This window comes from Rhinatrema bivittatum, chromosome 8 (genome assembly GCF_901001135.1).
Source record: "Rhinatrema bivittatum chromosome 8, aRhiBiv1.1, whole genome shotgun sequence".
Classification (NCBI taxonomy): Eukaryota; Metazoa; Chordata; class Amphibia; order Gymnophiona; family Rhinatrematidae; genus Rhinatrema; species Rhinatrema bivittatum.
This window is the reverse complement of record NC_042622.1, coordinates 69,925,907-69,952,301: the sequence shown is the minus strand read 5'-3', so window position 1 is coordinate 69,952,301 and position 26,395 is coordinate 69,925,907. Positions and strand designations below refer to the sequence as shown.

At 43.5% G+C, this 26,395-nt stretch overlaps 1 protein-coding gene across 3 annotated transcripts in view; it reads right to left on the bottom strand.

The window, feature by feature from the left end:
* The window catches only part of RBL1 (RB transcriptional corepressor like 1), a 365,834-nt gene extending 339,773 nt beyond the window's left edge, over positions 1-26,061 (bottom strand). Inside the window, exons 1-3 of one of the 3 annotated variants that reach the window (XM_029611864.1) lie at positions 25,803-26,061; positions 25,498-25,669; positions 655-788 (exon numbers count right to left, since the gene is read on the bottom strand). In XM_029611864.1, the coding sequence (XP_029467724.1) occupies positions 655-788; positions 25,498-25,650 (287 nt within the window). In that variant the 5' untranslated portion in view covers positions 25,651-25,669; positions 25,803-26,061. Of the gene's footprint in view, positions 1-654; positions 789-25,497; positions 25,764-25,802 lie in introns of those variants that run through there. The other 2 variants (XM_029611866.1, XM_029611865.1) reach the window with 2 other exon arrangements.
* Positions 26,062-26,395: the final 334 nt, after the last annotated feature.

Here is a 26,395-nt window from a genome sequence, read left to right as displayed (position 1 = left end):
AACCCTGGTATCATCGTGACCAATTAATTATCCTCCTTCCTTCAGGTCTCTGAGATGCTTTATGGGGGTAATATTCAGTAAGCCGGTGAATGGACAAGTTACCTAACCAAAGTTAGCCAGATAACTTGTCCCATATATTCAGCTGAACAGTTACACTGATAGTGTTTGCTTCCAGTGCTATTACCAGAGTAACCCTAGAAGTGCCTGGGATCGCTGTGTACTACGATCCTGGGTTTCTAAATGGGGTCACAGCAATGCTCGTAGTTACTGGGAGATTCATATTTAGAAGCATTTAGACAGATAACTTCTATTTGGGCACTTAGCCAGATATCTTATTTTCAAGCTAAAATTCTTATTTTCAAGCTAAAATTTAGTGGGATAACTCAGGGGCGTTTCAGGGAGGAGTTACGTTAGCAAGCTAAGTATCCAGCTAAGTCTGGTTGGGCCAAAGAACTGCCTCAAAGTTAGTTGGCTATATTCAATACTGTGGCTGCACTATTGAACATACTCCACAGTTTGCTATCCAGATAGTAACCTAATTTAGACCTCAATTTTTAATGTATTCCTTGTGGTTCTCTTATTTTACAAAAGAAAAGGATGCTTGCCACTACACGATAACCATGTTTTCAGAAGAAATAAAAAAACAGATTCTACCTTAACTTAGCTGAACGTAGTATCCTGGTCAAAGAAACACAATTTCCTTCCATGATGCCCCTTCCAACAGTTGGGAGGACACTTTTACGGCATGCAACATATAAAGCACATGCCAACCAATGTCCTACTTCTCCCTGTAGGAAAACAAACCAAAGTTATCAGAGGAGAAGGAACATCTGTGGTTAGAACAATACAGCAAGTTTGCTTAACGTAAGATGAATTAACCATAATGTGGTTAATCTCTTAGCTCAGAGATTTTTCTCCACTGAGCAAGAGTGTGAGTTCCTATACAGGCACTGCCTCGGAAACCCCTCAGTCAATTTTAGAGCTAAGTCTAGCTAAGTAGTCAACACTTCAGGGAGGAGGGTTGGTATTTAGAATGGTTAATTAATTCTGCTGTCTACAGAGATTATTTATGGTAAGCAAACGTACTTTCTCCAAAATCGACAAGGACTGAGTTAGCCATACTACTTAGGGAATCCTAAGTTGCAGGTTACAACATAGCATTTACTGAAAAAGCAACCCAGATCCCACCATGGAGAGTAGACTACTGGATGAACAGGTTATGCAAAACTGCTTGTCCAAATTTACCGTAACTTCTTAATATATTGTCCAGACAGTAATGGGACGTGAAGTACGAACTGACAACCAAGGTGCATCTTTTCAGACTGCAAATAAATAAAAATAAAATAAATGTCTTTGATAGGCACAGCTTGCAGATGAGCCACTGATGAAGCCATGAGTCTCACTTGATGAGCCCTGAGTCCATAATCTAGAGGCCAGCAAGTGCATAACAATAAGTGATACATTCTGCTAGACAATTGGACAATGTACGTTTGATTAACTGCTATGGCTAATTGGTTAGGATCGTAAGAAAGGAATAGTTGTGAGGCCCGATTATATGGCCAAGTTATCTTCCAGTAGTAAGCCAAGGCTCTTTTATAATCCACAGAATGAAGGGCTTTCTCACCTTCATGTGTACGTGGCCTTGGAAAGAACATGGGTAACACATGGCTTGATTTATATGAAAAGCTGACACCACTTTTGGTAGGAACTTTGGGTGGATGTGAAGCACTACTCTATTGTGTTAAAACTGCATAGAAAAGTAGTAATGATCCAATACCTGAAGCTCTCTGGCTGACATGATCACAAACAAGGAATAATACTTTCTATGTGAGAAACTTCAAAGAAGCTGATTCCAATGGTTCGAATGGTGGCTTCATAAGCTGTACCAGAATGAAATTAAGATCTCAAGGAACAAGTGGTTTGGCCACCAGAGGTTTAGAAATTCTAAACTGACACTAAACGATAAATGGAAAATTTGCTTACTTTTATCTTGAACAGGCCGCAATGGCACAAAGATGCATCTTCACTGATGAGGTACTGAGTCCTGAGGAGGAAAGGCGGAACAAGTACCGAAGTAGTTCCATGGTTCACATACGAACAGGACCAGGGAGTTTCGTGAACACCAGGATAAGAAATGTTTCCATTTAAAATTACAAGCCCTTCTACTTGAGGGCTTCCTGGTAGATACTAGAATGTCTTCAACTTCCTTGGGTAAGAAAAGTGAAGCAATCAACAAAGGCTCAACATCTAGGCTAACAAGCTGAGAGACAGGGGTTTTTTGATGATGCAGACAACCCTCTTCTAGAGTCAATAATGATGGGTCGGTCCCTAGAAGGTTCGGAGGCCTGATGGACTGTTTGTTGTACTAGATAAAAGAGCCATACTTGTCTGGGTCATGCTGGTGCAGCATATATCAGGTAGGCCCGATCCTTGGGCATTTTTTGCAGCATCTTGGTTATCAGCAGAATTAATGGAAAAATGTACACATGATATGCATTCCAGTTGAGCAGAACAGCATTCTGAGTGAATCTGAATTTGCTTGGAAGAATGGAAAAAAATCTTTCCAATTTTCTATTTTACTCTGATGCGAAGAGGTTGATTGACGGATGTCCCCAAAGGCTGAACAGCCTGTCGGCTATTGACCAACATAGGGACATTTGTGAGGACAAAACACCCTGCTGAAGCAATCTGCCAATGTGTTAGAAACCCCCAGAATGTAGGTCACTTGCAGAATTGCTTGGTGGTTACACACCCATTCCCATATCTTTATTGCTTCCTTTCAGAGAGTCCATGAACCTACGCCTCCTTGCTTGTTAGTATAAAACATGGCTACTTGGTTATCTGTTTCAATAAGCATTCTTTCCTTTGAGGAGATATGAGAAGGCATTCAAAGCATGCGATTGCTCGAAGCTCCAATAAGTTGATTTGGAACTGTCATTCTACTGGTGACCAAGTTACCTGAGTTCGGAAGAGACCAGTGTGTGCTCCCATCCCGTTGATGCATCTGTCACTAATGCTATGGTATCTGATGGGGAAGCAGATAGAGATGGGCACCCTTCCATAAAATGTGCATGTTTAACCACCAGCGGAGCTCTCTTTTCATTTCCTGTGAGACATTCACCAGAGTTGTCAATGCTCGAGTTACCCGGTCCCATAGGGAGCGGAGGCCTTACTGTAGGACTTGCATGTGGAGGTGGATTAGAGCTACCACATAAACCACTGTCGTAGGCCACTCCTCTGGCTGTTGTCTGATCCATGTTACTCCTGGAGGAATTCTGTGCACAAAAATTTAAAACTCTGCAAAATTCTGCATACTTTACATTGGTGAAAATAACATAATATACATCACAGTATTTGAATAATTTATTTAAAATGTAATACAGAAAAGTTAATATTCAAAGATGCAGAGTTTTAAATATTTTTAGCAGAATTCCCCTAGAAGCGCACTGAACGTGTTTCTACCATCTTGCCCTACTCCCCAGGACAGACCCCTTCAACTCTGCATTCTCGGGGCTCCGAATTCTTCTGCTCTCCACTATCTCTCCCCTTCCCCTCCAGGCTCAATCCTTTCCACTCCATCTCTACCACCCAGCCCTCAACATCCAGAGTTTGACCCCTCTCTCATACAGGCTCCATCAGTCACTTTCTCATAAACCCTCCCAGCACACAAAAGTTCCTTCTCTCACACACACAGCCCCCAGAAAACAGGATTCCTCTCTCTCACACACATCCCCCTGAACACAGTATCCCTCGCTTTCACACACAGCCCCCTGTAGACAGGCACCCCCTCTCTCACACACACAGCCCCCTACACACAGGCTCCCTATCTCTCTCTCTTACACATACCCGTTCACACAAGCTCTCTCACACACACACAATGTATCCTCACTCCCTCATACACATGTAATTTCACACACACACACACACTTCCTCTCTTTCTCACATAGGCTCACATGCTCTTTTGCACTCTCATTCTGGGCCTTTTCATCTTTTTCAGCTGAGGCAGGATGGGCTCCACCCGCGGCCCCGCCAGGCCTAAACTTTGGTCACAAGCATGAAGGGCTCTGGTCACAGCCCACCGGACCTCTCTGAATCTTCGGCTGCAAGCGGAATGGGCTCCATTCACAGACCGACAGGCCTCTCAATCTTCTGCCATGAGCAGGATAGGCTCTGCTTGCAGCCTGCCAGGCCTCTCTTCTATTTCTGTGAAAAATATGAAACTTCTGTGGAGGGGAATTCTGTTCAAATTCTGCACTGTGCAGTTACGGAGAATTCCCAGGAGTATTCATATTTACTAAACAATGAGCTAAGGACCTAAGGATGTCAGCTCAATCTGCCAGAAGAAATGCTCTTTCCTGTAGAGCATCTACATGCCCTGATAAATCTGATTTTCTGAGATGTCATCAAGGTTGAATTTTTTGAGACTTACTAGGAACCATAGAGATTGCAGGAGTTGAATTGTCTTCTGCAGAGAGGTCATCACTCCTTCTTGGGAAGTCACTGTAACTAAGCAGTTATCCAGGTATGGGAAAACACAGATGCCCCGACAACTGATATATGCTGCTACTACAGCTATTTTTTTTTTGTTTTTTTTAAAGACCCTCAGTATTTCGAAGAGACCAAAAAAGAGGATCATCTAGTACTGTTGGCTACAGGATCCCACCACAGAGCGTAAGTAGTGCCAGTGGGAGGGATGGACTGGTACGTGGGCTTATGTGTCTAGGGCACACATCTACTTCCTCCACCTGAATGAAGGGCAAAATGGTGTGGAGAGAGTTAATTTTGAATTTCTCCCTGTAATAGATTCTTGCTTAGACTCCGTAAATCCAGGATGGATCTCAATCCACCTGATTTCTTGAGATTAAGGAAATTGTGGGAGTATAATTCTGACCATGTTGGTCAGGCAGAACAGGTTCTATTGCCCTCAGTTTGAGAAGAGACTCCACCTCCATGTAGAATTGTGTTGAGTGAGACAGATCCGGATTGAAGACTGAGCAATAAAAACCTAAGACTCGCCATACTGGGTCAGACCAAAAGTCCATCAAGCCCCAGTATCCTGTTTCCAACAATGACAAAGCTTTATTTAAGCATGTTTTGGCTTATTCATATGTTAAAAGTTGATAAATAAAGATTAAAAAAAAAAAAAAAAGCTTGGAGAAACAAATCCGTTCAGTGCCACCAGATGACCTTACCCACATGTAATGGTTAATTCAGCCTGCTTAATGATGGAAAAAAAAGCACAGTGACTGTGGTGTCATCTGAATATTGTTTTTTGTGCTATAAGTGGTGTTTTTAATAAATATAATTACAGAATCCTAAAGCTTAGAAGTCACTTGACCTATTGATCAAAATTAATGGCTATCAAACCCCTGTGTTTCTGCCCAACTACCCATGAAGGTTGGTAGCAACTATTAGCCACCTAGAAAAGAAAACTTGTAACCAAACTAGTTTTATGATCCTCTTTGTTGTCTGACCACCATGTTAAGGAGTCAGATCTGCATCAGTAAACATGTGATAGTCCAACATGGAGCTGGACTCCGAAAAGGTTCCTCTCTCCTCTCCTCCGAAAAGGTTCCTCTCTCCTCTGAAAAGGTTCCTCTCTCATTTCTGCCCTTTTCTCCTTCATCTCTGCTATCTCTCCCAACCCCCCCCCCCCCTCCCCTTCTCGCCTGCTCCATCCCCCGGCTCCCTGTTCATTGTAATTTTCCTTCCTTGAGTTAATTGTAAACCGGCGTGATGTGTCCTACGAACGTCGGCATATTAAAAAGTTATTAAATAAATAAATAAGGTAGGCCAGCATCAGTTTCAGGACCCAGTCTTGCAGACAAAGAAGTGCTTTCTTCAGGCACAGGGTCCAGTAAATCTGGATCACTAGGGTGAGGTGCCTCCTTTGGGCACAATGTCCAGTTTGTCAGGAGTGCCAGTTAAAGAACCCTCCTCGGGCACCAGATTTGGCACAGAGTATGGAGTCAGATCATGCTTAGTTTAATTGTGTGTTGAGTGAAAAAAGAACTTTCTCCGATTAGTTTTAAATGTGCCAAATGCTAACTTCATGGAGTGCCCCCCTAGTCTTTCTATTATCCAAAAGAGTAAAAAACCCGATTCACATCTACCCATTCCAGACCTCTCATGATTTTAAACACCTCTATCATATCCCCCCCTCAGCCATCTCTTCTCCAAGCTGAAAAGTCCTAACCTCTTTAGTCTTTCCTCATAGGGGAGCTGTTCCATTCCCCTTTTCATTTTGGTAGCCCTTCTCTGTACCTTCTCCATCGCAATTATATCTTTTTTGAGATGCGGCGACCAGAATTGTACACAGTATTCAAGGTGCGGTCTCACCATGGAGCAATACAGAGGCATTATGACATTTTCCGTTTTATTCACCATTCCCTTTCTAATAATTCCCAACATTCTGTTTGCTTTTTTGACTGCCACAGCACATTAAACCGACGATTTCATGAAGTTAGCAAGTAGCACATTTAAGACTAATCGGAGAAAATTCTTTTTCACTCAACGCACAATAAAGCTCTGGAATTTGTTGCCAGAGGATGTGGTTAGTGCAGTTAGTGTAGCTGGGTTCAAAAAAGGTTTGGATAAGTTCTTGGAGGAGAAGTCCATTAACGGCTATTAATCAAGTTTACTTAGGGAATAGCCACTGCTATTAATTGCATCAGTAACATGGGATCTTCTTAGTGTTTGGATAATTGCCAGGTTCTTGTGGCCTGGTTTGGCCTCTGTTGGATACAGGATGCTGGGCTTGATGGACCCTTGGTCTGACCCAGCATGGCAATTTCTTATGTTCTTAATGTGTTATCCACTATGTCGCCTAGATCTCTTTCTTGGGTAGTAGCATCAAATATGGAACCTAACATTGTGTAACCATAGCATGGGTTATTTTTCCCTATATGCATCACCTTGCACTTGTCCACATTAAATTTCATCTGCCTCTGCAGATGGGGGGGGGAGAAAAAGTTGTATCTGTTTGTTGGTTTGTCTAACCTTGGGAGGGCTCAGGAAACACCCTCTTTACTCTGCATTTTTGTAAACCAATAAAAATTGTTTGAACATAAATTTCATCTGCCATTTGATGCCCAATTTTTCCAGCCTCACAAGGTCTTCCTGCAATTTATCACAATCTGCTTGTGATTTAACTACTCTGAACAATTTTGTATCATCTGCAAATTTGATTACCTCACTTATCGTATTTCTTTCCAGACATTTATAAATATATTGAAAAGTAAGGGTCCCAATACAGATCCTTGAGGCACTCCACTGCCCACTCCCTTCCACTGAGAAAACTGTCCATTTAATCCTACTCTCTGTTTCCTGTCTTTTAGCCAGTTTGTAATCCACAAAAGGACATCGCCACCTATCCCATGACTTTTTATTTTTCATAGAAGCCTCTCATGAGGAACTTTGTAAAATGCCTTCTGAAAATCCAAGAACACTACATCTACCGGTTCACCTTTATCCACATGTTTATTATCTCCTTCAAAAAAGTGAAGCAGATTTGTGAGGCAAGACTTGCCTTGGGTAAAGCCATGCTGACTTTGTTTCATTATTTATTTTATTATTTTTTATTTTTATTTAAAAACTCTTCTATACCGTCATTAAGTTTGTTAACCATCACAACGGTTTACATATAGGCACTATAAAAAATATGAGTGGTATAGATTACAAAATATACATGTGCCATCATAGTATGGTAACAATATAGTACATTAAGCTATTTGTTTAAGTGGAGCTTATCTGATTGGTAGGAAATTTTATAAGCGGTTCAGTTTTAACGTTAAGGTGCAATTATATGTTTAAAAAACATCTGTTTGCTCGGTGCGTCCATATTAATCAATTGTTTTTTCTCCATCTCCTTGTCTTTATTGAATGCTTGTTTAAAGAGCCAGGTTTTCAGGTTGGATTTAAAGATTTTCAAATTTTTCTGGAGCCTTAATTCGAGAGGCATGGTGTTCCATAGTACAGGACCAGCCAGTGACAGTGCTCTTTCCCTTACTTGGGTGAGGTGTGCTGATTTGACAGAGGGGACAGTTAGTAGAGCCTTATTCGCAGATCTTAGGTTTCTTTGCGGGACATGTACGCGCAGTGCAGTGTTAAGCCAGTCGGCATTTTCCTCGTGTATTAGCTTGTGGATTATACATAGTGCCTTGTATTGTATTCTTTGTTCAATTAGGAGCCAGTGTAGTTCGGCTAGTGTTCCAGTTATATGGTCCCTTCTTTTTTTGCCAGTCAAAATTCTAGCCGCGGAGTTTTGTAGTATTTGCAGTTGCCTAAGCGTGGATTGTGGTAGTCATAGAATAGTGAGTTGCAGTAGTCTGTGCTTGCGAATATCAGTGCCTGAAGAATTGTGCACAAGTTATTTAGTGTTAACAGGGGTTTCAGCCTTCTCAGAGTCATTAGTTTTACCGTTTCCTTCTTTTATTTTCTGTGAGATGTGCTGCTTCATGCTTAACTCAGGGTCTAATATTACTCCTAGATTCCGTACTTTTATTACTCCTAGATTCTGTACTTTTATTGCTAGTTCCACGTCTAGCATTAAACCATGTCTTTCTATATGTTCATGTCTTTTCTATATGTTCTGTGATTTTGATGTTTAGAACACTATCCACTATTTTTCCTGGCACTGAAGTCAGGCTAACCGGTCTGTAGTTTCCCGGATCGCCCCTGGAACCCTTTTTAAATATGGGGGTTACATTAGCTATCCTCCAGTCTTCAGGTACAATGGATGATTTTAATGATAGGTTTCAAATTTTTACTAATAGGTCTGAAATTTCATTTTTTAGTTCCTTCAGAACTCTGGAGTGTTTACCATCCGGTCCAGGTGATTTACTACTCTTCAGTTTGTCAATCAGGTCTACCACATCTTCTAGGTTCACCGTGATTTGGTTCAGTCCATCTGAATCATTACCCATGAAAACCTTCTCCAGTACAGGTACCTCCCCAACATCCTCTTCAGTAAACACCGAAGAAAAGAAATCATTTAATCTTTCCGCGATGGCCTTATCTTCTCTAAGTGCCTCTTTAACCCCTCGATCATCTAACGGTCCAACTGACTCCCTCACAGGCTTTCTGCTTCGGATATATTTTTTAAAGTTTTTACTGTGGGTTTTTCCCCTCTACGACCAACTTCTTTTCAAATTCTCTCTTAGCCTGTCTTATCAATGTCTTACATTTAACTTGCCAACGTTTATACATTATCCTATTTTCTTCTGTTGGATCCTTCTTCAATTTTTGAATGAAGATCTTTTGGCTAAAATAGCTTCTTTCATCTCCCCTTTAACCATGCCGGTAATCGTTTTGCCTTCTTTCCACCTTTCTTAATGTGTGGAATACATCTGGATTGTGCTTCTAGGATGGTATTTTTTAACAATGACCACGCCTCTTGCACACTTTTTTACTTTTGTAGCTGCTCCTTTCAGTTTTTTTCTAACTTTTTTCTCATTTTATCAAAGTTTCCCTTTTGAAAGTTTAGCACGAGAGCCGCGGATTTGCTTACTGTCCCCCTTCCAGTCATTAAATCAAATTTGATCATATTATGATCACTATTGCCAAGCGGCCCCACCACCGTTACCTCTCTCACCAAATCCTGTTCTCCACTGAGAATTAGATCTAAAATTGCTCCCTCTCTCGTCGGTTCCTGAACCAATTGCTCCATAAAGCTATCATTTATTCCATCCAGGAACTTTATCTCTCTAGCGTGTCCCGATGATACATTTACCAGTCAATATTGGGGTAATTGAAGTCTCCCATTATTACCGCACTACCAATTTGGTTAGCTTCCCTAATTTCTCTTAGCATTTCACTGTCCGTCTCACCATCTTGACCAGGTGGATGGTAGTATACTCCTATCACTATAGTCTTCCCTGACACACAAGGGATTTCTACCCATAAAGATTCAATTGTGCATTTAGTCTCATGCAGGATGTTTATCCTGTTGGACTCTATGCCATCCCCGACATAAAGTGCCACACCGCCTCCCGGGTGCTCCTCTCTGTCATTGCGATATAATTTGTACCCCGGTATAGCACTGTCCCATTAGTTGTCCTCCTTCCACCATGTCTCTGAGATGCCAATTAAGTCTATGTCATCATTCCACTGCTATACATTCTAATTATCCCATCTTACTTCTTAGACTTCTGGCATTAGCATACAAACATTTCAAAGTTTGTTTTTTGTTTATATTTTCATTCTGCTTTTTAATTGATAGGGATAAGTTAGAATTATTTAGCTCAGGTGAGTTTTTAATTACAGGCACTTGGACTACTTTTCTTATTATTGGAACCTCACTGTCGGGATGCCCTAAATTCTAATGCATCATTAGTATTCTTTGAAGATACCTCTCTCCGAACCATGCCTGCTGAGTGACTGTCGGCTTTCCCCTTTGTTCTAGTTTAAAAAGCTGCTCTCTCTCATTTTTAAAGGTTAGCGCCAGCAGTCTGGTTCCACCCTGGCAATTTCTTATGTTCTTATGTAACTCTGCTCTGGTAGTATCACAGTGGGATGAAGATTGCACCTGGAGAAAGGATTGCAATCACTGAGCTACCAGCCCCTACTGAGGAACCAGTTAGGGGTGTTCCAAAATCAGGCGCCCAACCTGAGCTGTCTGTAACAGACCTATATCAGGCTGGAAAGAACCAGGCTTAGTGAAATCAGAAGGCAGCAATTCTCCCTGAGCCTCCAAACAGTGCTGGCACAAGTTATGGGCACTCTGGCTGAGAGCCCAAATATGACAAGCAGTGCAAAGAGAAAGGCACTTAGTTTTCTTAGGCATAGGCAACCATCATGGCCAACAGTACACTAGAGATGGGAACATCGAATGAGAGAAATCAGATTTGCAGATGACACAAAATTGTTCCACCTAATTGCATATTGCAAATAGTAAAAGATATTGTGTATTTTTATTTATTTTGTTTTGAGGAGGAAAATACTTTAGATGCAATATATTAGTGAAACATCACTTATTTTGGCAAGGGGCAAAATCATTAGCCAAAAACCTTATTTTTTTTTTAATTAGTGAAACTGTGTCTTTTACCCTTAATTAAATATCTTTTTATTTTCCATGTCAATTTCTAAATTTAATTTTTAATGTTTAAATTTATAATAAACTGTGGAAGCAAGTGCAATTCAAATTTCAAAACTGACCCCTCAACTCAACTTTGAAGAAAAAGTACTCAGCTTATTCCCAGTTGATCAGCTCTCATTGTAGAGTAAGAAAACCATATGATTTTTCAGCGTTTGAAAGAATCTCCGACCTGGCCAGCATTTCGCCATCAATGGCTGCTTCAGGGAGTGTAACTTATATTCCCAGATGAGTGTTTGTTAACCTTTGAACACTTCAACTATGAAAAGCTTGCTTACTCTACAATGGGGCATTTTAGTGAGATTAGCTTTGGAGGCTGCGTTAGCCAACCAATTCTGCAACCATGTCTTGCTGCCACCACAGAAGCCACTCCTCTGGCCAGAGATAAGGGCCAAATCACAGCCTGCGTCTGCCGAAAAGGCGGCCGCGGGTTCCATAACTGTTCTGGAATTCACCCCCAAATCATCCACCTCCTGAGAGAGAAGCAGGCAAGAACGTGCCACAAGAGTGCAACAGGAAGCAATCTGCAAGGTCATTGCCACTGCATCAAAGGCCTGTTTAAAGATAGATTCAATCTGCTTATCAGGCACATCCTTCAAGGCCGCTCCTCCTTCTACAGGGATAGTCATCCGTTTAGAGACATCGCAGACAAGTGCATCCACTCTGGAAAACGCAAATGCTCTCTCACTGCTGGATCCAGAGGGTATAGGCCTTCCAATGCCTGACTCCCTTTGAAACTTGCCTCCAGGGCGTCCCATTCAAGATCAATCAATTCTTCAATGGCGTCCATAACAGGAAAAAAGCAAGAGGCTTTATGCAAGGAAACCAAAATGGGATTCTTCTTTGGCTCTGATATAGAAATCTTCCCCAGGCACTCCCAGCATTGTCAAGATCTGGGAATTAGGGCCGGAAGTTTCATCTCTATGAAAGAACCATAACATGGTTCGATACGGCTCCAAACCAGGAGGAATCTCCCCATCTTCCAAGGATAAGGATCCTCATCATCATGAGTGCTAGCCGGATCCCCACCATGGGATACCCGTAGTGAACAGAGGGGGGGCCACGGCGGTTTTTAACCATAGGATTGGAAGAGGGAGGGACCACCGGCTGAGGTTCTGATCTGACAGGAGTGGGTAAAGCGGAGGACTGCACCTGAACAAAGGCCTGTAACAACTGAAAAAATTTCACCCAAGAAAAGCAGCCAGGTCCATACCAAACCCCGAAGGTACTGAAGCGGGTCCAACTGAACTGCCATCTACTGAGGAGGAGCCAGTCAAGGGAGTACCAAGATCTGGCGCATTTCCAGCCAAAGACGTAACCAGGCCATCATCAGAATGGGAGGATCCAGGCTTAGCAAAATCCGAGGAAGACAACTTTCCCTGAGCATCTGAACAGCGCTGAACTATGTTTGAAGACGGTCAGGCTGAGAAGCCCTAATATGAACAGGCAACACAAGAGAAAGGCGCTTAGGCTTCTTGTTTAACCGCACCATGAGCAGCAGTTATCTGTGATTTCAAACATCTCACATTTTAAAAAGTTGCGCACACAAAATCAAGGTATCCTGGAATGAAGAACGGCAAGGTGATTGCACTACTAGTGCACCTAGCTGGAGAGTATCACCATGCCCAAAAACGTTGTGTGCACAGAAGTCGCACCTAGCGCAGCGCATACAACACATGCATAGAGCTGACGCACTGTGCACACCGATGTCCTATAGAGGGCAGTAAGTCATGCACAGGAGCACCGCAAAAATGCCGCCATGGCCTACCATGCAGTGCACCAAGAAAAGCCTACTGCAGGGCCTAGCCCACCAGGGCCGCTCAACACGCCAGGCTGCCCAGTTCCTCTAACTCCAACGGAGCACTAACAATAGGCTCGATACTGTAAGGCCGCGGTAGAAACAGTGCAGCAGTGTCAGGCGCACCCTTCCTCCCCGCACGCACAGTTCTCTTGACCTAGCGCCTGATACTCTCTTCTAATTGCATGCAAATACATGCCGCGGCTGTGAAGCGTTAGGGAAGGGTTATGCCCGCGCAACCCATTTTACTGTATAGGCGCTTAATACAGCGCCTATACAGTAACCTGGGTGCGCTGGTACCTGTCATTTCAAATGACAGGCACCAGGAAGTGTAAAAAACAAAATTTTTAAATACCTGTCGGAGGGCCGCGTGGGTCCAGGCGGCCGGCGGGCGGCGGGATCCGGGGGGCAGGTGGTCGCGTGTTAAATCTAGGCCGCGGGCGGGTGGGCGATTGTTCCAGGCGGCGGCGGGTGGACGCGCGTTAGTTTCAGACGGCTGGCGGCGGGAGCCGGGTGGTCGCGTGTTAAATCTAGGCCGGGTCGCACAGACGCGCATTCATCCAGGAGGAGGAGCCGGCGGCGAAAGCCGCCGGCTCCTCCGCCTGGATGAATGAATGCGCGCCTGTGCGACCCCTGCGATTCGGCGCTCAAGGCAGTCACATGCCGTGATGTCGGGCGTCGTGACGTCACGCCTTGAGCGCCGAATCGCAGGGGTCGCACAGGCGCGCGCATTCATTCATCCAGGCGAAGGAGCCGGCAGCTTTCGCCGCCGGCTCCTCCGCCTGGATGAATGCACGTCTGTGCGACCCGGCCTAGATTTAACACGCGACCACCAGCCCCCCGGCTCCCGCCGCCGGCCGCCTGGACCCACGCGGCCCTCCGACAGGTATTTAAAAATTTTTATTTTTTTTTTCTGACAGGTTTTATGTGTCCCACAGCATTACATTTTCTCGATCATCTCTGTATCGCTTTTTTTTTTATTGTGTTTTATTGTTTTTGAGTATCTTAAGCGGTGTCGATGGATTTGTTACTAGACTCACAGTCCTAACACCTACTAGGGGGAGGCGGTAAACTAACACGTTAAGGCCGCGGCAAAACAGCGGGTTACTAAGGAGATAATATCAGCGCCCGTTACAGTATCGGAGGGGAATAGCTAATTCCTTCATTATACAGCTAATTCGTTCATTTACACATCATATACATGCTGCGTGCGGAAAGGGTTATGTGTCTATTTTACGAAGCGCTAAGGACGCGTGAAACTGGAGACTGTAACGCTGGATCGCCTAACTCGTCTGTATTGTGCACTCCCAGCATGTTACAGACGGGGAATCTTTAACCGCACGTTACTGTATCGACCTGAATGTCAGAACGGTGCACCGCACACAGAGACCAAAGGAAGGCCTAAAAAAACCCCGTCTCTGTAAGTACGGTAATTTTCTTTTTTTTGGTTAAAAACTTATCAGAGCTCAGCGCTTACCAGCTGAGTACAGAGACAGTCTCCGGCCGTGGGGGGAGAGGGCACGTGCCATCACCACCGCATTTGGCCCTCCTACACCCGTTACCTTTCAGCCTCACAAGCAGCAAAGTCCATGCCGGGGCCTGGCTACCAGACCAAGTCACAACCTCTGAGGAGCCACAGAAATCACCTCAGGAATTTCTCAACCTGGGGAATGGACCTTTAGGTATCACCCGCAGGAGAGCAGGGCTTTCATTCTCAATTTAAAATTCTCCTTCCAAAATTCACAGCAATCCCCATAGGGAGATATACATCCACCATCTGCTGGAAATGGAAAACACTGGCAGGCTGGAGTCACTGCAGGAGTATATATACTGTGATGACAGCTTGCTCAGTCCTCCATCTGCTGGCAGGGGAGCATAACCCACTGGTCCTGAGTGCATCTGTCTACACGCTAGGAAACACCTTTTCTGCACTAGAAAATGATGAAGCCCCCAGCAACAGAATATGAACGATGTCTGAAAGGGAAGTAGTCACTCAACACATCCAGAAACCCTCCAACGGGATCAAATGTCATAAAGAAAGCTTCTTATGCTGGGAGACTTGATCATCACAAGAATCAATCTGGGAACTCACTCTGATGGGGACACAACAGTTAAATGCCTTCCAAGATCCTCAGCCAATAGAAATACTAACCAGATAATCAAAGCAATGTCAGAATAAAGTAGTGACTGATATCAATGATATCATCCATCTGGGGACCCATAAACTCACTAGACATGGTATTCATAAAGAGCAAAATTTCCAAAATCTAGGGGAAAAAATCTATTGCCTTTTTGGAAGTTTTACCTGTTCATGGAAAAGGAAAGAAAAGACTATGCCATACAAATAATTTGAATTCCTGGCTCAAAAATGATACATTGGGGGCTGGGGCAGTGTATGGTGCAGTAAAAAATTATATGGTAGGGATGGCCTACATTTGTCTATGGCAGGAAAGAGGATACTCACAGGCCGATTCAGTAACGTCCACGGGAGAACGGACGAACGCCCGCTCTCCCGGTGCGCACGATTCAGTATTCAAATTAGGTGGTGCGGTAGAAACGGGCAAAAGGAGGTGCTAGGGACACTAGCGCGTCCATAGCGCCTCCTTTTAGCCCGGAGCGGCAGCTGTCAGCAGGTTTGACAGCCGACACTCAATTTTGCCAGCGTCTGTTCTCGAGCCCGCTGACAGCCACGGGCTCGGACACCAGCAAAATTGAGCGTCCGGTTTTCGGCCCGACAGCCACCGGCCCATTTAAAATTTTTTTTTTCTTTAACTTTTTTTTACTCTTCGGGACCTCCAACTTAATATCGCCATGATATTAAGTCGGAGGGTGCACAGAAAAGCAGTTTTTACTGCTTTTCTGTGCACTTTCCCGGTGCTGGCAGAAACTAGTGCCTACCTTTGGGTAGGCGTTAATTTCTGAAAGTAAAATGTGCGGCTTGGCTGCACATTTTACTTACTGTATCCCGCGGGCATACCTAATAGGGCCATCAACATGCATTTGCATGTTGAAGGCTCTATTAGGTGCCGCGGGTAGGACGCGCGTTTTCCTCCCCTTACTGAATAAGGGGTAAGGGAAAACACGCGTCCAAGGGCAGGTTAACAGTGTGCTCCGTTGGAGCGCAATGTACTGTATCGGCCTGTCAGTGAGAAATTCAGATCATACATTATCAGGTATTTAAACTAGACAATGGGGATAGCAGGAGGTGGCCAGTGAAAGTGGAAGGTCACCCCCAAGAAATGGAAAGAGAGAGTAACAAAATTAATCAGTTCAAAAAGGCAGAAAAAGTAACTAGGAATAGCAGCTGGAAAGCTATGACCACAAACGCTTGTAGTCTGGACAATAAAATCCTAGACCTGCAGGTCCTAATGGTGGAGGTGGACTTTGACATTCTTGCCGTTATAGAAATATGGTTCACAGATTCTCATAATTGGGATACAGCCATCCTGGGCTATAACTTGCTTAAGAAGGATAAAGAGGACAGAAAAGGTGGAGGAATAGCTCTTTATGTCAAAAACAAAATCCAATCAACTAAATTGCAACGGATATAGGGTAGAGAAGAAGTATTAATGACCATGCTAAAAAAAAAATAATAATAATAATATGGTGCTTCCATTTTTCTGGAGTGATCTACAACACTCCTTCTCAAACAGAAGAACTGGACAGAGATCTGATCAAAGACTTCCAAAAGGTGGGAAAGAAGGGAGAAGTTTTGCTTGTTGGAGATTTTAATCTGCTGGATGTGGACTGGCTTATCTCTTCTGCGGAATCTACAAGAAGTAGAGAGATAGTGGATGTCCTTCAAGGGGCTCTGCTCAAACAAATGAAAATGGAACCCATGAGGAAGTGCGCGATACTCGACCTAGTGCTCACTAATGGGGGCCAATAATGTTGCTAATGTCCAGGTAGGTGCCCACCTGAGCACCACTGATCAGATAGTATGGTTTGATATTTCGAACAGGATAGAGAGAATTCACATGAAGACCCAAGTTTTGAATTTCACAGATACGGACTTTGTCTAAATGGGGATGTACCTGGAAGAAAATGGGTGAGGTGGAACAGTGGGCCAAATTAAAGGAGCCATTACAAAGGCAACACATCTCTATGTCATAAAAGTAAACTGATCTGGTTCTCAGAGGAGGTGGCTAACAAAATAAAGGCAAAAAAGAAGAGAGTGTTCACGAAGCATAAAGGATTCAAGAAGAGCGAGAAGAGAAGGAGGACCTCTGACCTGGTTGCGCTAATTTCATCAGCTGCAAGTCCGGGGGTGAGATTCCAGCCCCGACGGAGAGGCAGAGGAGAACGGAGACATTGAGGGTGGGTCTTGGAGGCGGACCCGGAAGCGGCCTACATCAGCGGCGCGCAGCAGAGCTGGTGTGCTGCTGAAGCCGCGCGCGCTTTCATCGGGCTTTGCCAGATTTCGTCTACAGACTTTCTTTTTAAAGGTATTATTACTTCGCTCCCTCTCAACTTCTCACTCATTTGGTTAATATATATAGTTGGTATAGTTCAGAGACCTAAGTAAGAACTGCTGTGATAGGCGTTTTGAAATAAGTGAATATGCAGCTAAGCGTAAAGGGAAAGTGAGGGTGTTTCCCTCCCTTCCACCACCATTACCTTCGCCTCTATACAACAAGTTATTACTAGTTTTATGGTCTCACCTGGACTAAGCAATTTAAGAGCCAAAGATCCTGATGAGCTGGGAAGTAAGAGAGGACAACCCGACCTTACAGAGGAGATGTCTTTAAGTCCCAGTCTTAAGGCTCAGTCTTAGAAGAGGAGATAGAAGAACCTATGGCATCGGCCATACTGAGTGAGGGAATTAAACAACCATCAAGCCGCAAACTTACAGGACTACCTATCCGATCTGCACTGGTAATATTAGACACATTGTGGGAATTGATGGCTGGTATGTTAGTAAATATTAAAGAGCTAGAAGAAAAGGTTGGTTTAATTAATACTAGATATCAGCAAGATTTTTTACAAGAACAAGGGAAAAATAAAAGAGTCATATGATAGAATTAAAGATCTTGAGAAAAAAGATAGGAAGGCTCAGGAATTTAACTGTTAAAGATAGAGAAATGTTATCCAGAAATGTTATCCAGAAGAATAGAGTCATTAGAGAACAATGCCAAGCGTTTCAATTTAAGGATCTTACATTTTCCTAGAATAGCTGGAGAAACTCCACTGATTACTTTAAAAAATTTTCTGAATGAAGCGCTTGGCATTGTATTAAGTGACTCACCAGTAGTAAATAACTGTTATTTTCTCCCTAAATCTAGGAGAATAAGGAATAGATCTGAGGAAATGTTTCAGGGAGATCTTACCAATTTTTTGGAGGACTCCACAGCAAATGTTATCGATTGAGGAACTTTATTGGTCACTTTTTATTCCATAAATGATTTAAACCAGACAATGAAAAATTACTTCAATAAATATCCTATTTGCTATCTGGAAAAACCTATAAAAATATTTCCTGATTTAGCAATCTCTATACAGATGAGGCAAAAGGCCTTTTTAGCCTATTGCCAAGAAGTTGTATCCATGGGCTTTTCATTTAGTTTAAGTTTCCCATTTAAATGTTTGATTAAAAAACAGGAGGAACTATTTATGCTCTTTAACCCTGACCAGTTAAAGATTTTTATTGACAAAGGAAAAATGTCCTTCTTCCCCAGTTGTCTAGTTAATTAAATAGAAAAATAGTACAGGTTCTATGCCATGTTTTTCTAAATGTTATAAGATTTGTGAAGTATGTCTCCCAATTTTCGGTTAACCAAATGAAACTCTCATTTTGATTGATATGATTAATGGATTGAGTGTTATGAGATTTTGTTTTGCTTATTTACTTATATGGATATATATGTGTCTATCTATGGCCATATTTGATGCTGAACACTAATCCATGTTTTTTGTATGCAAACTTTTGGTGTGTTTGTATTTTTGAAAATGATAAACAATTAAAAAAAAAAAAAAAAAAAGATTCAAAAAAGAGGAACACAGGGAAGAATATCTAGTGAAGCTGAAGAAGACTAAGAAATCAGAAAGCGAAAGATCAAGCGGAAGAAAAGATTGCCAAAGTGGTAAAGCGAGGTGACAAAACATTTTTCAAATATATTAGAGAAAGAAGGAAGGCCTGAAATAGTATAGTAAAATTGAAAGTTGATGAGGAGCAATGTGTAGAGAGATTAAGAAATAGCGGAAACATTTAAACAAATACTTCAGTTCATGTTCACTAAAGATGATCCTGGAGAAGGACCATTGCTGGTTGACAAGACCGCAGAAGAGAACGGAGTAGAGAATGGAGTAGACGTAACTCCATTTACAGAAGACAATGTATGGAATGAGCTAAGTAACTGAAAGTGGACAAGGCCATGGAGCCAGATGAGGTACATCCCAGGAAAGTGAGGGAGCTGAAATGTGCTGGTGGGTCTGCTGAAAGATCTGTTCAATAAATCCCTGGAAACGGGAGTGGTGCCACGAGATTCAAGAAGTGTGATTTTGGTCCTCTTTCCAAGGCTGGTAGTAGAAAGAAGGCTGGAAACTATAGGCCGGTTATCCTTACTTTGGTGGTGGGAAAATTAATGGAGATTCTACTGAAGAAAAGGATGGTGAACTATCTACAATGAGGTGGCTTCCTAGATCCGAAGCAGCATGCGCTCACCAGGGAAAGGTCCTGTAGACCAATCATTGATTTTTTTGATTGGATCAAGGAAGAATACTCGATGTGATCTACTAGGATTTCAGCAAAGCTTCTGATATGGTCCTGCATAGGAGGCTTGTGAATAAAATGAGAAGCTTGGCAGTCAGTACCAAAGTGGTGGCATGGATTACAAACTGGTTGACTGAAAGGAAAAGCGTGTAATGGTAAATGGAACCAACTCTGAAAAGAGAACCGTGGTAAGCCAAATGCCACAGGGATCGGTTTTGGGACTAGTTCTATTCAATATCTTTGTGAGTGACATTGCAGAAGGGACAGAAGGTAAAGTTTGTCTATTTGAAGATATGCAAACAGAGTGGACATGCCTGAAGGAGTAGAGAGAATGAAAAGTGATTTAAGAAAGCTTGAAGAGTGATTGAAGATTTGACAGCTGGAATTCAATGCCAAGAAGGCGTTTGACAAAGTCCCTCATGAGAGGCTTCTACGAAAACTACAAGTCATGGGATAGGAGGTGATGTCCTTTCGTGGATTACAAACTAGTTAAAAGACAGGAAACAGAGAGTAGGATTAAATGGTCAATTTTCTCAGTGGAAAAGAGTAAACAGTGGAGTGCCTCAGGGATCTGTACTTGGACCGGTGCTTTTCAATATATATATAAATAATCTGGAAAGGAATACGATGAGTGAGGTTATCAAATTTGCGGATGATACAAAATTATTCAGAGTAGTTAAATCACAAGCAGACTGTGATACATTACAGCAGGACCTTGCAAGACTGGAAGATTGGGCATCCAAATTGCAGATGAAATTTAATGTGGACAAGTGCAAGGTGTTGCATATAGGGAAAAATAACCCTTGCTGTAGTTACACGATGTTAGGTTCCATATTAGGAGCTACCACCCAGGAAAAAGATCTAGGCATCATAGTGGATAATACTTTAAAATTGTCGGCTCAGTGTGCTGTAGCAGTCAAAAAACAAATAGAATGTTGGGAATGGTTAATAGAATGGAAAATGTCATAATGCCTCTGTATCGCTCCATGGTGAGACCGCACCTTGAATATTGTGTACAATTCTGGTCGCCACATCTCAAAAAAGATATAGTTGTGATGGAGAAGGTACAGAGAAGGACAACCAAAATGATAAAGGGGATGGAACAGCTCCCCTATGAGGAAAGGCTGAAGAGGTTAGGGCTGTTCAGCTTGGAGAAGAGACGGATGAGGGGGGATATGATAGAGGTCTTTAAGATCATGAGAGGTCTTGAACGAGTAGATGTGACTCGGTTATTTACACTTTCGAATAATAGAAGGACTAGGGGGCATTCCATGAAGTTATCAAGTAACACATTTAAGACTAATTGGAGAAAATTCTTTTTCACTCAACGCACAATAAAGCTCTGGAATTTGTTGCCAGAGGAGGTGGTTAGTGCAGTTAGTGTAGCTGGGTTCAAAAAAGGTTTGGATAAGTTCTTGGAGGAGAAGTCCATTAATGGCTATTAATCAATTATACTTAGGGAATAGTCACTGCTATTAATTGCACCAGTAGCCTGGGTTCTTCTTAGTGTTTGGGTAATTGCCAGGTTCTTGTGGCCTGGTTTTGGCCTCTGTTGGAAACAGGATGCTGGGCTTGATGGACCCTTGGTCTGACCCAGCATGGCAATTTCTTATGTTCTAAGAAGGGCAGAATCATGTATCTAGGATGTGGTAATCCAAAAGAGCTGTATATGATGGAGTGTGAAATACTGATGGGCATGGACCAAGAGAGAGACCTTGGGGTAAATGTTATGATTATTGATGTTTGGGTGGATCCTTGGACACTGTGGCAGCAGACCACGCCCACGGGGGGCAGTCCCGTGAGGGACCACAGTGTCAGGCTAGACTCTGGACACACAAACACAGATTTGAATCTTTTATTAAACAGTTTTGGAAACCACCAGAGGTGGCAGTAGTGAGTAGTAGATGTTGAGCCTGGCCGGGCAGGTCTCCCACAGAACGCTGGAACAGCAAATCCTCTCCTAGGCTGTGCTGTAGTGGAAAGAGACAGAGTTATGAGTACACGATAAGAAGCATTCAGAGAGTCCCAGGTAGAATTAGGAGAAGCTCCGAGACAGGGAGAGCAGGCCCTCGAGGAGTGAGTACCTGATCCCTTACAGCAAAGAGACTCAGTTGTATTGTACTCACGTAGTAGTAACAGAAATTCCACTAGACGAGAGGTCTGGCACCGGAACAGAGGGCAGGCCCTCGAGGAGCAAGTACCTGGTTCCAGTGAAGCAGTACTGTGGAATAGGTGGTAGTTGTACTCACAGATGGAAACTGTTAGTGAAGTCTTCCAAGTAGAAGGGTTTGAAGATGCAGGCAGCGACTAAGGGAACATGGGCCCTCGCCGAGCGAGCACCAGTTTCCTGATAGCACCTGAAAGAAGCAGAAGAGGCCCCCGAGGAGCGGGTACCCCGTTAGCAAACCCCGAAGGCGTAAGAGTTCCAGATAGCGCTGGAGTGGCAGAGCAGCTTCGGTACGGAGAGCAAATCCCATCCGTAGAGTTACCGTTGCTAACTTGATGAGCTAGCAAATACTGTAGAGGCTTAAATATCCGGGCAGTGTGACGTCATATCAGGGGAACGCCCCTGAGGCTCACGCCAACGTGGAAATAAAGATGAGGGCGGCGTGCGTGCGCCCTAAGGTACCTTGGAGGAGCATGGCGGGAGGCAGCACCAAAGCCGGTCCGGGGATGTCGGAGAGGACAGCAAACAGACGCCGCGGCAGCCAGTAGTCCGAGGTGAGCGGGAGGAGCCGCAAATAGTGAGAAGTAGGCGGGGTGAAGCCGAAGACCGACAGTCGCAACAGTAATAGAATCTGGTGATCTGAAGATGGTGAAGCAATGTGAGAAGGCGATAGCTAAAGCCAGAAGAATTCTGGGCTGCACAGGGAGGAATAATCAGCAGGAAAAAGGAGGTGATAATGCCCTTGTACAGGTCCTTACTGAGGCTTCACCTGGAGAACTGTGTTTAGTTCTGTAGACAGTATCCAGAGAAGGGCGACCAAAAGGGTGTGAGGTCTGTATCATAAGACTTATGAGGAGAGGCTGAAGGATCTAAATATGTATACCCTGGAAGAGAGGTGGTGCAGGGGAGACATGATACGGTTCTTCAGATACCTAAAAGGTTTTAATGATGCACAAACTTTGAACCTTTTCCGTCAGAAAGGAAACAGTAGAACTAGGGGCCACGAAATGAAACTCCGGGGGGGATGACTCAGAACAGTCAGGAAATATTTCTTCACGGAGAATGCTTGGAATGCCCTTCTGGAGGAGATGGTGAAGAAAAAAACAGTCAATGAATTCAAAGGGACATGGGATAAACACTGTGGATCCCTAAAGACTAGAGGACAGAAATGAAGAAAAGAGTGCATGGAGGTAACATGCATGGAGCAGCAGTTACTACCTTTAATAGAAGGCATGGGAATTTTACTTTTTATGCAACTGTAACATTGCTTCCTGCTTTGATAGGGGGGGGGGGGGGGGGGGGGGGGGGGGGGTCAGGAGAACTGGATACAGACAACAACTAACATAGCCCTGTCTTTTATGGTCTGGGGTACTGACATGTAGACATAAGGGAAAAGCTTCTACGGCCAAATCCCAAAGCAAAGAATGTCAAACAGCATTGTCTGAATTATTAGGAAGGCTCCTCACCCAGTTGCTAGCAGTAATTTATGGGTTTGACGGTTTCTTGGTTTTGATTGATTGTAAATATTACTACTCTTATCATAAGGCTTGGGGTAACTGCACAGAGCGGCAGTTACTACCCTTGAGAGAAACATAGGGGTATATCCTGCACAAAGCGGCAGATACTATTCATAAGAAGCTTGCTGGGCAGACTGGATGGGTCATCTAGTTCTTTTCTACCATCATTACTATTTAGGGTGAGGCACTTAGTGTCTGTAGTTCCCTTTTCTCCACAGGAAGGAGAAACTCCCCTACTAGAGAAGCCACTCCAGCCCCCACAAGGACAGAGGGGCATGGCCCGAGGGACCTCACCGGGGAGGCCAAAGCAAATGTACTGGGAGTAGCAGCTACCAGGGGAAGGCCCACCAGGACTGCCCTGAAGCTGGGAAGGGGTCTTTCAGGCAGTAAACTTGGCAACTCGAAATGAACAGCCTTCATTCTACATCTGCCGTGAGAGAGAACACGTGTTACTGGGGACTTCCTCCCTTATAGGGGAAGTGTCGTCATACCAAACAGCATGGAGGTGTATTCACTGTCTACATCAGCTATGAAGGAGGAAATCCTTATTGTGAAGATTGGTCTAGCAGGGGAATAAGGAAGTATATGTTGTGGTTTTAACTCTACTTACCCCACTGGGGATAAGGATTTCAGCTGAGCCTGTGAACTCCCTTCTGGAATAATAGCCAACAGAAACACACAATTTTTTATTTTATTTTTGCAATTGAAGTTTACAAAATAGCCAAAAAATGAATTACTCTCCTAAGAGGAGGGTATGTCTGCTCAGCCACAGGTCCAAGCCTCTCTGCTGGAAAAGGAAGAAAAGAGGGAGTCACAGCTCTACTGGGTTTCAAGTCCCATCTATAACCAGGACCAAACTAGAGGAAGGGTCACCGACCTCTTCATGCTGTCACTACTCCACCAGTCAGCAACCACAAGGCAAAACCTCCTGGGGGCAATTTGTCTCCTAAGTTGCAGGATTCAACATCTCAACCATCTGCTGGAGACAAAATACTGAGCTGCTGCAGACTTCACTATCCTTATAAGGGGTGACATCAGTGAATCAGAATCTTTTCTGTCTCCATCTGCTGGCAGGGGGGCCAAGCGCATACATGCTGGACTGGTCTGATGAGACTACGCACATCCCTATTAGATATGCATATCCAACAAGTTCATAAAGGAACAACGTCTTGTAGTATTTTCATGATCAGTGAGCATGACTTGAGAAATAGGCCAAAGTGGCCTAAAAGTCAGCTCAAAAGAACCATATTTTTAGTAATTTTCTGAAAACTAGCAGATTAAGAACTAGTCTTATGTTAGGTGGCAAAACATTTCAAAGGGCTGGCACTGAACCAGAGAAGGCTCTCTGTCTGGTAGATGTGAAGTATACTTCCTTCATGTAGACACTCATAGGCAGGCTTATGACCAGGAGTGCTACTACGCAGGAAGCAGCACAAGTTAAACATACAGGTAACTTCTTTCAAAGATCTCAACAGTACAGTTAAAAAGCTGAGGAGGACCTGATACCTGAGCATCTGGCCATACATATATACCACCATAGAAAAGCTATTGACATAAAATGGTGAATTTAGAAGCATGAATGTCATATTAATACCAAAATGAAAAACTAAAATAAGCAACTTTTCTTAAATTACCATAATAGTATACTTAAGATACACTTTTAGTCCAATGTTATATTTTGAAACTTAGTCACAAATGTATATTAACCCTAAAAGATACCACCTACAATGTGTCTGTCGAACTTTTATGTTTACTTAACTTCAGTCTCTGCTTAAAAGAATTAGAAAACCTGAAGAGTACCTATCTATATAAATAAAAACACAACTCCTATAATTTTTAACAACCCTTGGAGGGCATCAAAGTTTGTTTTTTCTCTACTTTCCTCTTTAATCCGCAATATCGAGAAATATTTAAATGGACTCCACATCGCTTATATCAGAATCCTACCCTAGTGGGAACTGTAAACTTATCACATAGTAATGATTTGCGGTTTCCCAAGAGGCAATATTACAACCTCACCTGATCCAGTTTATTACAGACATGGCAATCGCAACCCTCCTACAGGTGCATTTTGGGGTTGGTAGTCTTTAGCACAAAGACTACCAGTCCCAAAATGCACTTGACTAGGACTAAGAATAAACAAGGTAGCCGATCCGTCTTCTCCTGGCTGAACGGAAGTAATACTCTAGCAGCAAGCTGCAGCCCGTTCCGTACCTCTAGTGTGTAGGTGTCCCAAATGATCGTGAAGTTGCTGAACGCCTCGGCCGCAGTCTCTTCGTCCATATTCAGCTCCTGACACAGTATCCGCAGCGCCTGGGCCACGGCGCGATCCTCCTGCTCGATTTCCCCGGTCGCCAACTTCGGCATCCCTACTGATCACCGTCAGCTGTACCCACAAAAAAGTGCAACTATCGGTATTTACTTCCCACGACCTCTCAGCGCACCCAGCTCCCACAATGCTACGCGGTTCCAGTGGCGCGAAAATGGACGCGGAGCTAGCTGTTGCAAGGCATACTCACTTGGCACTACAAAAACCGCTGTCTGAAGACGTAGTTCCTCACCACCCCAGAAATTACCTCAGGAAACACATGCTGACAGACATTTTATCTTCACTGATCCATTTCTTCTTCCGTAGTGATGCTTTTGGGGGGGTGTATTTGCAACTTAAATTGAAATAATTAGAGCTTGTTGGCGGAGGGATACAGCATACTCCCAATTTTATGGGCAGTGTAGTTTTCGGTTTGTCAGGCGATAGCCAGTGGAAGTTTTGACAGTTTTACTGTATTTGTTTTTACACGCGTTGTCATTAATACAGAAGGGTTTTTAGTAGTGACGCTTGGGCATGATTACTAAACTCTTACAACTTGACTCGTTAAAATGGTAGCATCATTTGTACATGATATTGTTAGGGTTGCTAACTTTTCCATAGACCAGGGCTGGACACTGGGGGGGGGGGGGGGGGGGGGAAGAGACTGGTACCCCCTCATTTGCATACATTTTAGATCCTGCCAGTGAACTGCATAAACAGTGTATCTATGTAGCTGCAGAACCACTGTGAGCTGAGGGCTGTGCGCCACCTCCTCTCCCTATGCTGTCCAATCACAGCATGGGA